General features: G+C 37.5%; 1 protein-coding gene across 1 annotated transcript in view; it reads right to left on the bottom strand.

Annotated features, from left to right (window-relative positions):
• The window catches only part of MAN1A2 (mannosidase alpha class 1A member 2), a 130,444-nt gene that overhangs the window by 89,559 nt on the left and 23,885 nt on the right, over positions 1–17,000 (bottom strand). Inside the window, exon 2 of the mRNA XM_054653295.2 lies at positions 10,487–10,742. Coding sequence (XP_054509270.2) covers positions 10,487–10,742 — 256 coding nt within the window. The remainder of the gene's footprint in view (positions 1–10,486; positions 10,743–17,000) is intronic.

The following is a 17,000-nucleotide window of genomic DNA, read 5'->3' as shown; positions in this document are numbered from 1 at the left end:
ACTCAAGAGAGGTACCTCAGGCTCAGTAGAATGAAAATTACAAGCATGGATCAGTTAGTGCGAAAACTACAAGACACACATTTCCATAGCTGAAATTTTCATACCTGATAGCAGTTTGTCACAGGAAAGGATTGGAACTTGGGCATGTCATATACACATCTTGCAATCTGGCCACCAGAGAACAAGCAGTTTAGGCAATGGACTTTTAACTGACACCATTAATGACAGATCTTGCTTTTGAAAGCAAATCATTCATGGGGTATTGGTCTGCTGCATCCTAATCTTGAAAATGTTTCTTATGGGATGTAATGGAAATAACAACCAGCAAGATGCTGCTGTAAATACAACTTGATAATTCTACAAAAAAGACTAATTTGGACTCTGCTGCAAGACAGACAGAAAAGCAAGAAGCAGGACGTGCCAAATGAAACTGCTTTTCTAGGTACACCATTATCTAATTGGTTTTGCTGACTTTAGAACATGTTCATGGGATCTAATCTCCTACAGTCACTGGGAAATCAGATTTTTATAAAGAAGTTTTATAAAGACAGAGTGGCAATGATGTCTTTTGACAAACAATAAAAGAAGGCTACAATTATTGAAAAGAGAGTTGTAAGGAAGTTCTACCACTACAGCAGTATGTCAAAAACAGTAATTCAAGGTAAGAATGGGTTCAAAAACCCCTGTCCAGTCTTAAAAACAGGACAGGCAACTGGCAAACAAAGTAGGAGTCCTGAGAAACAAGCAAAAGAACCAATTTTCTGGCAAATTGCTGTATTTACTGGTTCCTGACATTCCATCAGGAACATGCATAACAGACAGCAAATAGGTTTTGCTTTCAAAGCAATGTATTCTGATTAAGGATACAATTTTGAGAGATTTATATAAACCACCTTCAAACTCTGTTTTAAAATTAACCAAGGACTTGCTAGACAAAATTACTGCTCAATTGGCAGATTAAAAATTAAAAACCATTTTCCTACTGTTGGATGTTAATTTTAAAAATTATCTTTTCCTTGTATACTCAGATTTTTGATGAAACTTAGAAAACTCATACATTTATTTTTCTGGGAACTCTATCTCAAAAGAAATTATTTTAGGCATCAGTTCATGCCTTTGTCATGCATTTTTAAACACTGTCACTGAAAAAGTCTGTTTGGAATATGTTCCTAACACACAGAACACTAGATTTTCTTTTACTGTCAAATCGGGCAACAAATCCATTAATAAAACAAAATCACTTATCAGATGGGTGCAAAGTGGGAAACTCTTTTTGCAGGCATTAAATATTTGAAGCTTTAGATGCCTGATGAAATAACATAGGAAAATCCGTCAGATTGGTGAGAACTGGAACAGTAGATGTAAAGAGCCTAAATCTGGAGAGCTTGCAGCAGTGAACCTTGCTCAAAAATGTTCAAGAAAGCTAAATATTTTTAACCCAAGATGATGCAGGTATTTTTGACCTTGGGCATCATCATGGTTTCAAGAGAATATGGTATTCACGAGATTGATTGGTGCTGTGCTATAAAGAAAAGTAGAGCCTCTTGGATCAACTTTGTAAACAACCACAGCTGCACATCAGCCAGGAGAGAGAGGTTCCTATAGCTCCTTTCTTCCAGTCTTGTCCTTTTAGGCATCAGTCTAAGCTTAGCCATCATCTGCTTAGCGCTGCACCCCTGCCAGTTCTACCCCATCCTTTCTGAAGCTGAAAGACTAGAACTACAAGAAGCTTACAAGATGCAGGGGCACCTGAGCTTCACAGGCTGAGGTAAAGAACCTCATCTGTTCTCTTCTCCTTCTCTGAAATGCTGAATATCTGCTCACTGTCTGCCATTAAGCACTACAGTGACATTTCCAAGGAACTATAAAAAACACAATTTCTCATTCTCAAGTGTACTAAGTCACCTCACAGCTTTTCATACTTAGCATGAAGTTGGAATCTCTCCATCTCCAACCCCAATATGCATCATTTTACATTTAGCTGAGAAATAAAAAAAGAGATTATCACTCAGTCCCATAAGGTTTTTCTGCAATTCTTCATGTTGGCAGCAAAGTTGTCATACCACTACACATCCATTTTCAAACTCTAAATAATTCATTTGTATAATTTAGAGCATGGATCCCCAGCACATGTCCTCTGTGACCTTCAGCACTGTTTATCTGCACTCTCCATTTCCTGCCTTCTAACCAGTTTTCCAGGCAAACACAGAAACTATCCTCCATCCCATGGCTGCTTAGTTCAACACCTATTAGCAGTGAACCTTGCCAAATATTTTTTTAAAACTATGTATCCAACCATCTCTCCATTATTCACATGTTTGTTGACTCTTCTGGGGATCTTCTATGGCTTTGGAATAGAGCAGGACATCATACATATCTATATGCTCAGTGATTCTATTCCCTGTTCTGCTTTCTGGTAATCTGCAGTTCATTCAGCAGGCACAGGGTTCTGCAGTGCTTTGGTTTCCCCTTGAATCCCTTTCAAAAACTGATGCCTTGTTAGCCACTATTCCTCTGGTAACAAAGCAGAAAATAAGAATAGATGCCAGTGATGCAAATCAGGAATCCAAATCTCAGAGTGAACTAATTAGAGTGAACTGTAGGGAGTTTCAGGTAGTTCAGTATTGTATGTAGAGGGTCTCTGACTAAATGGAATGCACTGTGAGAGGTTACACATCAACTACCAAGTAGCTCAGACCATGTATCAATAACATCATTACTATCAATACTTGAGAGCTAACACCATCAGGAAAGCTGCATGTTAAAAACGCATTGGCATATATCCTATGGAGCTGCTCCAGCAAACACAGAGGGGACTACAGGAGAAATTATGTAAAGATGACTAACAAGAACATAACAGGATGCTCTGGCTTTCCAATCAAAGTCTCCATAGCTCAAAGCACACTATTGTCACTTGTATAATAGATCATGTGTAATTTAAAACAGAGATCTCTTCAATCTAGCTGTAATTCATGATTTTTGCTACCAGCATTTCTGTTTCACAAGAATAAATGGCATAAAAAATACAAAATTAAAAAAAAAATAGAAGTAAGGTCAATTAGATTTCATGCAGTCTTTTGATTTACCCAGTTCTGAAGATAAGAAATTTACCTGGAGTTTTGCTCATTTTTGTTTGGCTGATAATATCAGGTAAGTGAAATATTCCCATATTTCTTTGATTTTAATTTGCATTTATGAGTTTTAAATACTGCAAATGTGCTAATTCATTGTTGAAAGACAGGTTCTTCTCACAATGGTCTGGAAAAAAGACACCTTTAATAATGAACACCTTCCTGAATTTTTAACATGCTTCCAATACTGCATGAGCACTGGAGAATTCTGTAATTTCTACAACTTGACTAAATTGATTCATTTTTAAAATAGCCTCAAACAAAAACTTGCATTCTTCATGAGTAGCGCATTTTAAGTTACGAATCAAATCAACATATCCAGGATGTGCAGCAGAAATATTGCAAATGAAGCTGCACACTAGGAGTTTTATTTCCATTCTTCTATTCCAGTAAAATAAATACACCAAGCTGCAAAGCTTCTCACAGACATAAATTATTGATTTAACAAATGTAAAATGAGTTCTTTATAAAATCATTCCAACAAGCTGGGGCACAGCTTTGTTCAGGGCCACTCCTAACATGCCTGTACTGGCCAAAGTGCCAACTGAACAATATTCATTGTAATATATAAATGGAAAACTAGTTTACCAACAGGCTCAATCAAAAAGATTTTATCTTTAATTTACAGATTTCACTAATTCAGTAAAATTAAGATAAGCTTTAAAAGAGTGTAGTGAAACTAACTGAAAACAAATTTACCTGTTCTCAACTTGTCAGATTACATTGGAAAACCCAGAATACAGAGAATCCAAATAATGTGCAAACAAAACCAACTAATAAACAATGTGTATGTGTATACACGTGTGTAAATGCAAAGAGATTTTTATACACACACACTTACATATAAAATGTGTGTGTATGGATTTTATACAAACATTCACACTGCAGGGAGTGTTACCTTAAATACTGAAAAAGTTGGGTGATGATAATTATGTCCTTCAGTTTCAGGAAATAACTAGAAATGCAAGTCAGGAGCAGTGAGCTACAAAACACAATGCAAAACCCTTCACAGGCATGGATTATTACAAACTGATATTGCAACCAACTAGAAGTCTAAGTACATTTGACCAGGGAAACAAAGACTGTAAAGTGTCAGCAGTAATGAAATTGTTCTTAATTGGTTTTAGATATTGATAAAAGGTGCCCCAGTCAGAGAAGGCAGCCTATTTGGCTAGATCAGAAACACTGCAATGAGAAACAATAAATGAGATTAGCTCTGAAAGTTGTATGAATAGTAACTATGAAAAGAGGATTTAGGTAGCATGAAAAGATTCTGGATGATTAAGTAATTCTTTCTTCTACACAGCTCTTTCCTCAATAAGCACAAAAATTACAACTCAGGTGAAGGGACACTTACTATTTTTAGCCCAATTTCTTAAAAGAATGAGGCTTATGCAACCTTGCTGTCTGTATATCCATCATTTGACACATACATTTACAGTAGCCTTTTAATCCCTTTTCTAATTTCACACTTGATTTTAAAGAGCTGGAGGAACCAGATACTCTACTTTTTGTGTTGAGGAAAAGAAAAACTATCTGTGGCTAGATAAAGCAGACTGATACAAATTGGTACCCTGACTGAGACAAATGCAGTTATAATTCAACATTTTCTTCATTCAGGGGGGCAGCATTTAGCACACCAGTAGCTCTAAAGAAGGCACAGAACACACTGCAATCCATGCAGTCAAATAGGAAGCTAAGAGGATATTCACAGCAACAAGTGCATGATCAGCAGAGGGTGGTATAAGGGGATATAGGTCAAAAATCCATAGGAAACCATAAGTTTTGCTGCTTATAAAACAACCTGTTACTCCTTAACTAGTATTAGCAGCCTCTAGAGTATCATCCAGAGACCATGATGAAAATACATTTTAATCACTTTTCTTCTTGGCACATATCTGTAAGTGCTTCTGACATTGCCTCCACTAATATTAAATAAATTAACTTCCTACCTTCTCTTCAAACAGGCAATATATTACAACTCTAATTTTAAAAGAGGATAAACGGGAAGTTGTGATGAGGGAAGTTCACTGGCAAAAGAACTCAAGTCAGAACATCCCCAGCTTCCCAGATAGACTTGCTCCTCACTTGCGCAAAGCATCCAAACTTAACTCTTTTTACAGGTGTCATATGTCACAAATGAACCTCAAGTTGTGCTGGATGACCTTTAAAGGTCCCTTCCAACCCAAACCATTCTATTATTCAATGACCTTTAACTCTGGCACCTCTACTTCCTGGATGTCCATTTCACAATAACTTTTGTTTAAATGTCTTCTCCACCTTTTTTTTTTTTAACCAGAAAGCTGTGACACACAGGAACACAACCAGAATTTTGCTGGGTTGAGAACAGCTTATCAGAAAGATACCACCTTGCCCTCCCATCTCATTAAAAATAAGAGCTTTTAAACTGCATAAGCAAGAATGGTACAGGCAGCAGTTTCAGTCACTTCATAACTCTACCTTACCTCTGTGGACAGCACACCTCCTTTCAGCTTGATTTTTAAAAAGTGCATTTATAATTAGCACTGTGTAATTACACAATTGCATATCACAACAAAGAACAAGTAATAGAACAGAAGCTCCAGAGAACTCAGATTTCCCAATCTATCTGATACCTACAGCATTATTATTTAGCTGTTAAGTTTACCATGTGCCCTCATGTAACATTCTGGAGAAGCTGTCTTCCAGCTGACAGGCTTAGTCAACAAACATCATCTCACTTCAGAATAGCTGAGGTTGGAAAGGATCTCTGGAGGGTATCTGGTCCCACCTCCCCACTCAAGGAGGGTAATTTTAAACAAGCTGTCCACTCCCAGTCATTACCAAGGAGGGAGACTCCACAATCTCTGCAGGCAACCAGCTCCAGTGCTTGACCACTCTCACAAAAAACAATGCTTTATGATGTTCAGGTGCAGCTTCCTTCCTGTGTTTCAGTGCATGCCCACTGCCTTTGTGCCTGCCACTGGGAATCACTGAAAAGAGCCTGCCTCTGTCTTCCTGGCATCCTCCCTCCAGGTATTTTGCAAAATTCCATCTCTTGCCCAGCCCAGCTGCCTCATCCTTTGCTCAGATGAGAGACTCTCCAGTCCCTTAACCATCTTTGTGGTCTCTCTCTGGACCCTCTCCAACAATGCTCCTGTCTCTTTCATACTGGGGAATCCAAAACTGAACAAAGAACTCAGGGGTGGCTTCACCAGTGCTGAGCAGAGAGAAAGGATCACCTGCATAGGATTAAAACCAATATTGGATGAAATACACTATTTTAACAAGTATCCTAAATGAGTGCTGGCAGTAAGACAATACTGTGACATCTCAGGCTGAAATTAAAGAAAACATGAACCATGAATAGAGCAAAAAGAATTACAAAATTTTCCTTATTTCACTGGGTAGAATTTACCTTCCCATGGAAATAAAACTTACTATAGACCCCAGAGCACTATGTAATGATTACCTTGAAACTGAAAGAAAAAAAAATGCTCTGAACACCTTTAAAGAGTACAATAATGGAAATTAAGTGCCAAAATTCCAAGTGCTCAAGCAATTTATGGCTAACTTAAGTTGGAAACGAAGCCAATGACTTCCGAAAGACAGGATTTGTTCTTAATTTCTCTGCATTAACCACAATGAAAAGACACATCTTAAAGCCTTGCTGTAAAATTATACAGGTTGCACTTAAAATCTTAAAAAAAAATCTCTTTTCAATATTTTTGTTCTACATAGTACAAAAAGCCAAAATATGAATACAAAGCAAAAGTGTAACAGCAAGAATATGTGTTTGTTCTTAAAGTACCAGTTAATTAAACACCACAGCATCTTCTAAAAGCCTGAAGAGCAAGCTAATACACCAGAGAAGTGCTATAAAGCACGTATGGTAAGCAAGTGGAAAACCTTTATTTCTCAGAGTTGTCACTGTGCATCTAAAATAATCAGTCAACTCATATAAATTCTCCTTATTGAAATAATTAATAACTTCTTAGAAGAATATAGACAAATTATACAATTTTATAAATTAAACCTGAGAATACAATGCAACACTATATATAATTATCAGAACCAAATGACACACAAAAAACTCCCCAGTAAGATGGAGATTCTGCTCCCAGTTGTATTCCTTGACCTTAAGAAGCTTCCCTCTCCGTGCTCAGCAAACATTCCTATTATATAAAGTTTCCAAATGTTTTGCAAAGCTCTCTTAAGAGCATTACAGAAATTCTTTTTTACTTTTATATGCACTTTTTTCTAAAATCAAAATATGCCTTTTTAAAATGTTAAACTACTGCCAAACCACTTATAAAGAGATGTTAAAAAAAAACAGCCTTCAACAAATTGCTATTTGGAAAGAAAAACTGGTAATATATTTTCTGCAAAAATAATAAAACTGGATCCTCATTTGAAAATTTTCCAGCCTTCCTCACATATGTAAAGACTCATGTGTGTTACAAACAGCCCCCATCATTCCATCCAATTCTATACAGTTTTTCACCATTTGATAGGAGGTGAAATAGGCTGTATAACATCATTAATTTTGTGAATTTGAACAGTCTAAAGCTGCTCTTTGAGAGTGAAATTCCTCAAATATTTATCAGGACAATTCACAGTAAACCAAAGCAGGTCAAATGCTTTCTTGAGAACACCAGGAATTCTGAAGCCAGATATGCAGCCACCAGAGTCAGTAGCTTCCCTGGGCTATTTTTCAGGCAATCATCATGTCTTACATGCCAAAAATTATATATATATTTTTTTCATATATATCAGTTGTGGACCTACACTAGAGATATTGTCTCCTGGAACTTGTTCATTTTTTCTGCTGTGTCTCTATCTCCACAGACTATTTGTTTACACTGGTTACATAAAACAGTGAGGGAGGACCTCAGTGATGAACAGATTTCAAAATGCACTTCACATCTCTGAAATCGCTGCTGTCTTTTCTGACACATGGGATGCTGTCAAAAACAGGCTTCAGATAAAATATTGTTCATTTGACACTATTAATATATGTTTTAATCTCAGCCACATTGTTCATCAATGGTTCCTCAGCATTACTGCTTATCCATTCTCCCCAGCAGACCTCCCACTGCAGTGTTCTATGCCTTCACACACCTAACTATAGAAGTGACAATCTCCTGCCCTGCATGAAACAAAAATTAAGAACTCTGGAGATCACCTGGTAGGTACAGTACTAACGTGGCTGAGTCAATGAAGGCAATTCATATAACAAAGAATTTGCACTCATGCTCCCGTGATCCTGGGCTGTAACAAGCACAGTGTGCACTCAAGGGAAAACTGCTCAAGACAAAGGCATTATTATCCTAACTGAAGGACTTACCCACTTAAAACATAGTCCCACAAACACCTATGGTCTGGTAATGAAAAGCTACACTTCAGAAACCATAATAGTAGTCATCAACAAGTTATGCAATAGAAAAACAGCTTGTCAGTGTGACTCACACGTAGGCTGATCATCAAAAAAAGAAGTAAGCCTTTTACAGCATGAGGTGTGTGGCAACTGCAGCTAAGGATCACCACCTGGTGATTCTTACTCACAAACTACTCTGAGTTCCTTACACTTTGCTATACCTCTAGGTTTAGATCAGCAAGAATGGTCCAAATTTTACTACTTTTTCATGAGACCAAGAAAATTGCCATTCTCTACTAACCTAGAGTTTATAATCTCTCAATCTACAATCTGACCAAACAACCTCAGAAAGGCAAATACTAATTTTCAATCCCCCCTCCAATTCCAGACTTGGTCTATAAGAGCTTTGGTTGATTATTTCTTCTAGCTAGTTCTTCACTGTTAGCTGTGCTCAGTAATTTTGCATTACTTGGTAAACTCAACTTTATTCTATGCATTAAATCCATCTCAAAGGTATTTTGCTACAGTAATCTGTAGTAAAAATTAAGAAGTGTTGACAACCATGCTGCTCACTGTCCACCCTACAAAAACATTTAGAAAAGCAAACTGTTATATATATTCTCACTCAAAATGTTTGCAAACAAATTAGTAGAGCCTTTTCAAATTCACAATTCAATTTTGTTCTTCAGGAAGTAGCCCTAACCAAGCAGGGTCAAGGAGGTCCAATATTCCAGACACAACTTCCTAGCAAAAGCACTTCTGCAGTAATCACTAACAGGCACAACTCTCACAGAAGGATTTGCCACTTCAGCTATCCAGATTGTGACAGGGCTCTATATGGAGCACATACTACAAATAGTGATACAGCTCGACCCTGCATCACTCATGTATAATAACCAGCTGCTCATTACTTTATAAGAGTGGATTCCATCTAACCATCATTAATATTCAAAGTAAAATTCCAGCTTGGGTGGTCTACCTACAGAATGGGTGATCTACCCACAGAATGGCACATAATTCAGCTACAACTACTTCCTACAACAAGGACAGGTGAATGACAGATTTCTTTTTGGTTTTGTAAGCGAACTGAACTTAGATTGCAATTTAAAATTAAATTTATCTGATGTAAATACTAAGTGCTATTGTCCTGGACATTCTTTAGTAACAGAGTCAGTGCTTGTCTGCATCTGGCCTGAAGCATTCCTGCTTTGCTAAACCAATTTTTTGGCATAAAACTCATCAGAGTGCAGGAAAGAAAAAGAAAAATGGAGGCTGTACAATGTTTTTGCTATACTAGTTAGAAGGTCAGACTCAGAGAAACGTCTGGCAATAGTAATAGAAAATTGGCATTGCCAGGACAAAAAGGGGCAATGAATCTCACAGTCAACCAGTAGTGGAGAGGATAAGACCACAAACAGCAATTCCCATAGTGTAAGCTGCCACAGAACCAAAAGCCTAAGCAAAGATCTCAGTTTGTCTCACTTACCTGTAACACATTCAATCCATTTAAATTTACTGAATTTTTAAAACCCATTTAAAATACATTTTAAAAAGTATGTGATAATTTGGTAATTTTCAAATATTAGCAGCAGGTCTTCTTTTTCCTTATCTTTTCAATCTTATGTTTTAACATCTAAAATCATCCTGTGACACAGTAAGATATTCCATTCTTTGAAAGGAAACTCACAAAGTCACGCCCTACTTTAAAGATGCCCTTCTTACTCTTCCATGTGTTAATGACAAAATCACTTTGAATCCATACCACCAAGCTCAAGAAATTCCTTAAAATAATTTTTAAGTTGTTATCCAGTGAAATATTAATACTCCAACAGCATACAATAATGCTGATGCTCATTACTACTTGTCCACTTTTAGTTTACTACATGATTTGCAGATCTGTTTTTCTTTCTTAACATAAATCACAGCAACCAAATTCCACATAAATAACTGCTGTCAGACACAAGAACAGGTAGGACCACATCATCATCATCATCTTTACCTCTTTAATTTTGTTCCTCCTCTCTCGGATATCCGGGTCTGCTGGTTCTCCGCTGTTTATCCCTACCAGGTTTGGTAAAGGAACAGGGGGCAGTGGCTTGCTGTCTTTCTTTTTCAATTCTTGCACTACTTTGTTCTTTTCTGTCTGAATCTCAGCTTGAATCTCATCCCGTGATTTCTTCAATTTCTCCTTAGCCTCTTCCAGAGCCTTTTCATGATCTGCTCGGATCTTATTTCTCAGACGTTCCTCTTCTTCTCTAGAGACACAAATGCTAGTCAGCATCTCATTACTAAAAAAATATTGGTTACAAACAAACTGCAGCTTCAACAGAAGCCACATCCTAACCTGGTTTTCTCTAAGCAATTCTAATGATTTAGACAAGTTTATTGATTTACGTTAGTACACAATCCTACACTATTTTTGCCAAGAACCCCAAAAGAACACCACACACATCCACCACACTATTGTAGAAAAATTTATCATAGGAATTTTTTAGATTGTATTAGCAGCTTTGCTTGTCCACTCAAGAATTTAGAGAGTTGTACTTCAACTACAGGATGTGTGCAGAGGCATATCTAGCAATAATTCAATAATATTTTTTTAAGAAATCAGAAGGGCTCTTCTTCACTTTCTCCACAATAAATAAATCATACACAACTTGAAAAGATTGGAAGTAACCACTACAAAAAAACTCCACAATCACTTCGTTTATTAACAACCCCCACCACAGCACGTTTTCCCTTCAATTCACAACTCATTGTTCCAATCAGTAAAGTCCTTAAACCATCAGTACTAAAAGCAGAATTAATTATAAAGCCATTTAGGCACATAAGAGCTTTTAGTAAAACATTATTTTGAAATTCACTTTCAACAAGACCAACATCATCTTGATTTTACTCAGTATCTTACAGTGTGATCTTTAATGATCAGTCAAGGTTTTAAGATTTGCACATAGAATGAAGAGTTCTAAAGCTTGGCTTAAAGAGGTTATTCTAACAACAGACAAAAATGGCCCATTCCAGTCCTAAACTATTTCAAGGCATCAGAAAGACACACATCAGATTCTCAATATAGCACCACCTTTACAAGCTTCTTTAAAAAACAGAGTTGCTCAATGACTAATGTAAGCCAAAAAAAGTTGTAGGCATTTTAAAACAAGCATTAGGTAAAAAAAATGCATTGTTACGCAGAGTACTTTATTAGCTCTTACATTTTTCCAAAGTGCTATTAGGTTTGCATTTAAAATAAATTATAGCAGCATTATTACCTTCAATATATCAGTAATAGGAATACAAAGCAACATTTTAATAGATGCACTGATGGAAATGCTTTCAAACTGAAGTTCTTCAGCCACTTTTCTCAATGATTCCCACCACATCCATATTTCTATATTTCTTCCAAACAATAAAAAAACAAAGGACTGAGCTCCTCAATTTAACTGTGAAATCCAAGATCATTAATACTGTCTAATGGTATCAGTGCCTCTCTCCCTTAACTGAGAAGCAAAGAAAAAACTTCCAAAGCAGCAAAACACTATTCTAAAAAGAGAAAACAAGTAATACCATTTAGGATAACTTTTACTTCTACTGTGACCCACTTATATGAGAAAAAAACTTCCTTGTATTCCTGCAAAAGCTACTCACACTCTGTCGTGGCAGCAATATCATGCTCAAATAGCAATAACAAAAACAGAACAAATTTCTACCACTTGGAAGATCTGAAGCTCTGGAAAGCTTTTCCAAGGCTAGCAGAGGGCTCTGCATAAGATGCAACTAGAGAGAATGAGGTCGCCAGAACAAGACATCAGTCCCACAGTCATGCTCTCCCCAAGAGACAGTAAAGGAGACAAAGAGGTGCTTGACAGAGAATGAGAAATCTGAAATGTTACTGAACGGTTAAGAGTCAAAATATTTCAGTGTGGGAATAATGTATTTTGCAGGTACATTTCCCATATTCAAAATTCAGTATCTTTAGGCAAGTGACAGTATTTACTCTCTGACTAAATTCACTAATATTTTGCTGATAGGTACTGAAATTCTTTTTGCAAAGGATCAACCATCATTGAAATAACTGCATTTTTATGAGGGAAAAGGTAACAGTGTATCTCAGACCTTAATAAAAAGCTGGTCAAGGTATATTTACATTAACCTAATTACTTTATTGATAAATAGAAATATGTTTGGTAAAACACATGGTTAACTTGGAAGTGCCTAAATACAATCCCCCTGTGTGAAAAAGAATTATGAAGTTTGAGTAGTTACAGTGAGCCTGATTCACTGAAATGAGTCACTGCCGATGTGCTTTGCCCACCTTAACTTTGCACCGTCAATATCAAGTGCCAGGAAGATTTTGCTTTTACCTTTTTTTAACTTTTCAGTTCCAGGTGTGACGTGCAACAACCATAATACAAGCTCCATCACTCTACAAACTTCATCTGTTTCCAGATTCAAAGTGCATGAAACAGCCATAAATTGGCAAACAAGTTTTGAACTCACATCTGTCTACACTGCAGGAACCACTGTATAAACATACAAAAGCTGTTCATTTCTAGAGCATGATAATCCAATTAGAGCCATTAAGAAAGTTTGAATGGCACAGTCTGATTTCCTTCAGTCACTCAGAAGAAAATAAACAGACTCAATAGAGATGAAAAATCCCAATGCTAACTTTATGATCAGCTCAAAGCCTTTCTTCCAGGAAGTGACATTTTGAGATAAACAAACAGTAAGATGAAGAGAAAGGTCAACAGGTATTTGAGGGAGTTTACAGGAGATAGCACAAGAGCTTCTTCTGCAGACATATATTCTCTGTGCAATTACCAATGATGGACAGCATGAGATACCTGACACCTCATATTCTACATGCCAGCTGAAGACATATTTTTAAATGTATTCAAGTATAAGACCCTGATAGAAGAAAAATCACACCCCTAAATAACAATACCATATATTTCATGTGAGCTCTTAAGCAACAAGAATTCAGTGAAAATACAGAATAAAGTTAAGAGAATGAGAAGACTGATTATGTGTGAGCAGCTGACACCCCCTCAAGTCACCAAGCTTCCTGGCCAGCAGAGGAAGGCGTAAGCAACAATTTAATACATGCAGAGAGCACTATATTAAAATACTCAGAAACCTCAGAAGGATCAATCTAAAAATATAAGATTGGAGAAAATCCCAGCATAAACACGTATACCAAAACCTGTCAAACTGTTTCCGTATCCCACCCCAGCTTCCAAGCAACATAAGTAAACTCTTAAAATTTAAAGTATTTTGAGCAAATCTTCAAAACCTTATCTAAGAGAAAGCTACTTACTTCTAGACATCCCTAATCTTATTCAAGTGTCTCAAGAGATGTTCAAGTACCATGAAACTACAGCAGTAGCTACTTTAAAACAACCAATGTTATTAAAATAACCAGTGATTAGAATGTTTTTGCCAAGAAGAACCATAAATAGATCTAATAATTAGAATCTGAAACTAGAAACAGGTGCAAGTTCTTTAAACAATCACTGCCATGAGCTATTGCAGCTGCCTATGCAGGAACACTGTATGCTCTCAAAGTGTCCATGAGCTGCCCAAATATCATTCAGAGAAGACCACAAATTATAACGCTTGACACCCAAATCACCAACTGGAACTTAATGTGCTTTAATTATGCACACAGTAGCAAGCCTTCTGAACAGCTCCCAAGCCTCACTTGTCAAGACAATGACTTTTAACAAAAGTCTTTCCTATCTGCTGTGACACAACAGGCTCTTTAGAAAGCAAACTGAAAAAAAAAACCCTCTAAAAATTTGTTCAAATTTCTTTGTGAGATTCAAGATTTTAAAAAGAGAAATGAAAATTAGAACAGAGTCAAGAAAAGCAAGCAGGCCACCAGCAACTGTTCTTGCCACTAAAAAGTAGGCCACTGGCTTACTATACAGAAAGGACACACAGTTTATTATCATTTGGATTTTCAGCAGATGGATAGACAACTGTCAGAGGACACAAATATTTGTGTAAGCCTATCATTCATAAATAACCTCTTGTGTGGAAATCGTGAACTTTTGCCCTTTGGCCACACCTGACCTTTAACCAGAGGCTACTTTCAGAGACAATGAAATAAAACAGGCACTAATTAAAACAAAATAGTTTGAGAGTCAGCACCTAAGAAGCATTTCACACACTAACTACAAGACTTTACTTCAGTCTTTCAGCATACACAGTTTATAATATCCCCACATATCACAACTCCACTACTTTCTCTCAGTATGTGGTGAATATGCATTCATGGCATACATGAGGCATGGAGATACATATACTGCCGCTCACATGATTGGAGTCTGAAAGAGGAAGAACTGAAAGAACAGAGCAGTTGTGCTGGGTTTTGATCTTGCTGGATCACCCTTACTGTATGGATGGCTGTATTAGTGTCAAGCACGTACAGAAAAAGAGGCCTGATTATTTGTTCTAATGTTTGGTTTTCATCATGATCATCCTGCAAGTTACCACCTTCTCCCAATTTGCTGGGCTGCTCTGAGACATCAGAAGTAGGCTCATGAAGGAGTACCAGAGCTGTATGTGTCTGTGACAGATGAAGAGGGAAGCTCCACCATTAACAGGGAGGCTGTTACTTAGCAAGAATTTTCTCTTTCAAGGCAAGTGAAGGTTGTTATTTATTAGACTGAATTTCTTTTCTTCAGGTAATGAACAGAGTCAGAGATCACTGGTTAGAAAGGAATATTTTTATTGGAAAATAAATTAATCCTACAGGCATGGAGGTAACTTTGGTGTATCAAAAATGCTGTCAAAGTATTGGTTATAAAGATTTTCCAAACAGACTAAGAAGAATCTTATTCATGTTTTCAACTGAATGTTTCATCCTCAAAACACTGTTTCTAAATACATTTTCACCTTTGTTTAAAACAACCTTGCAGATGGACACAGCCTAAAACTCTAGCACAGGCAGAGTAAATAGATGATAACTTAATAGGAAAAAGTTTTTGTTATTTAAAAAAAAAACTACTAAGTCAAACTGTCCTTTGTCAATGTTCTTAACTACTTTAAGAACATTATGCATTTTTAGTTATCTGCAAGCATCCTACCTGCTCACTGTTTTACTTAAAACACCAATACCTACATGGGCTATATACACACACTACACAGTTACTTGTGCATCTATGTGGTGGCCTGGGAATGAAATGCTGAAATGCAGAATATTCCCCATTTCAACCCTTCTTCCCCAAGGGAGTTAATAACAGTTCATTATGACATCAGAAGAGAACATACCTAATACACTTTGAAAAACTACCAATGAACAACTTTTCCATATACAGAAAACCTCTGGAAAGGAATCTGGGATTCCTGGTCAAAGGTAAGTTGAGCCTGAGTCAGCAGTGCCCTGGCAGCCAGGAGGGCCAACATTGCATCAGGCACAGCATAACCAGCAGGGCAAGGGAGGGCATTGTCCTGCTCTGCTCTGCACTGGAGCAGTCTCGCCTCGAGTGCTGGGGCAGTTTTGGGTGCTACAAGAAAGACATTGAGTTATTAGAGAGTGTGCAAGGGAGAGCAATCCTCTGATGGTGAACAGTCTGGAGGTGAAGCCTTGTGAGGAGCAGCTGAGGTCACTTGGTCTGTTCAGCCTGGAGAGGAGGAGACTGAGGAGAGAGCTCATTGCAGGGTGCAGCCTCCTCATAAGGGGAAGAGGAGGGACAGGCACTGATCTCTCCTCTGTGGTGACCAGTGACAGGACCTGAGGAAATGGCCTGAAGCTGTGTCAGGAGAGATTTGGGTTGGACATTAGAAAAGGTTCTTCACCCAGAGGGTGGCTGGGCACTGGAACAGTTCCCCAGAGAAGTGGTCACAGAACTGAGCCTGACAGAGTTCCAGGAGCATTCTCACAACATTCTCGGGCACATGGTGTCTCTTGAGATTGTTCCCTCAGTACCAGGAGTGAACTCTAAGATCCTTCTGGGTCCTTTCCAACTCAAGATACTCTCTGATTCTGTGATTTACTGCCCAGAAAATTACCCCAAAAAACAGATGCCTTGAGTGGTTTTTTAGACAAAGATGACAGTAAAATCTTTTTCTAGCAAGTGGTTAGATTTGCATATGACATGAGCACTGTTCCTCAAACAGAAGGAAGATGAGACAAAATCTTATTCAACTCCTATCCCTTTCCATCCAGTTCTAGCTTTTCTTCCTCTCGCTGTGACACTTCCTCCTGACCTCCTTCATCTTCCTGCTTCCTATCTTCCTTTACTATTATTTGCACCAACTTAGGCTTCACTAGCTTCCTTCCTTGGTCTTCAACAAGGGCATGGCCACCACTCTGGATGCCAGTCCTCCTCACTGTAATCATTCAACTTGTTTGGACAATACTAGGGAGAAGAGAGAATTCACTGACACAGGCACTCTCCTTGAATCCTAAATACTCCCACAAAGTCTATGCAGACCTTCTCCAAATAAAATTTCCTTCCACCCCTCTGCAAGAAATGATGCCCCTAATTGATCTTGTTTGTAGCCCAAAT

Source organism: Agelaius phoeniceus, chromosome 2 (assembly GCF_051311805.1).
Source record: "Agelaius phoeniceus isolate bAgePho1 chromosome 2, bAgePho1.hap1, whole genome shotgun sequence".
Lineage (NCBI taxonomy): Eukaryota > Metazoa > Chordata > Aves > Passeriformes > Icteridae > Agelaius > Agelaius phoeniceus.
The sequence above is the reverse complement of the archived record's forward strand: the minus strand, read 5'-3'. Positions and strand labels throughout refer to the sequence as shown.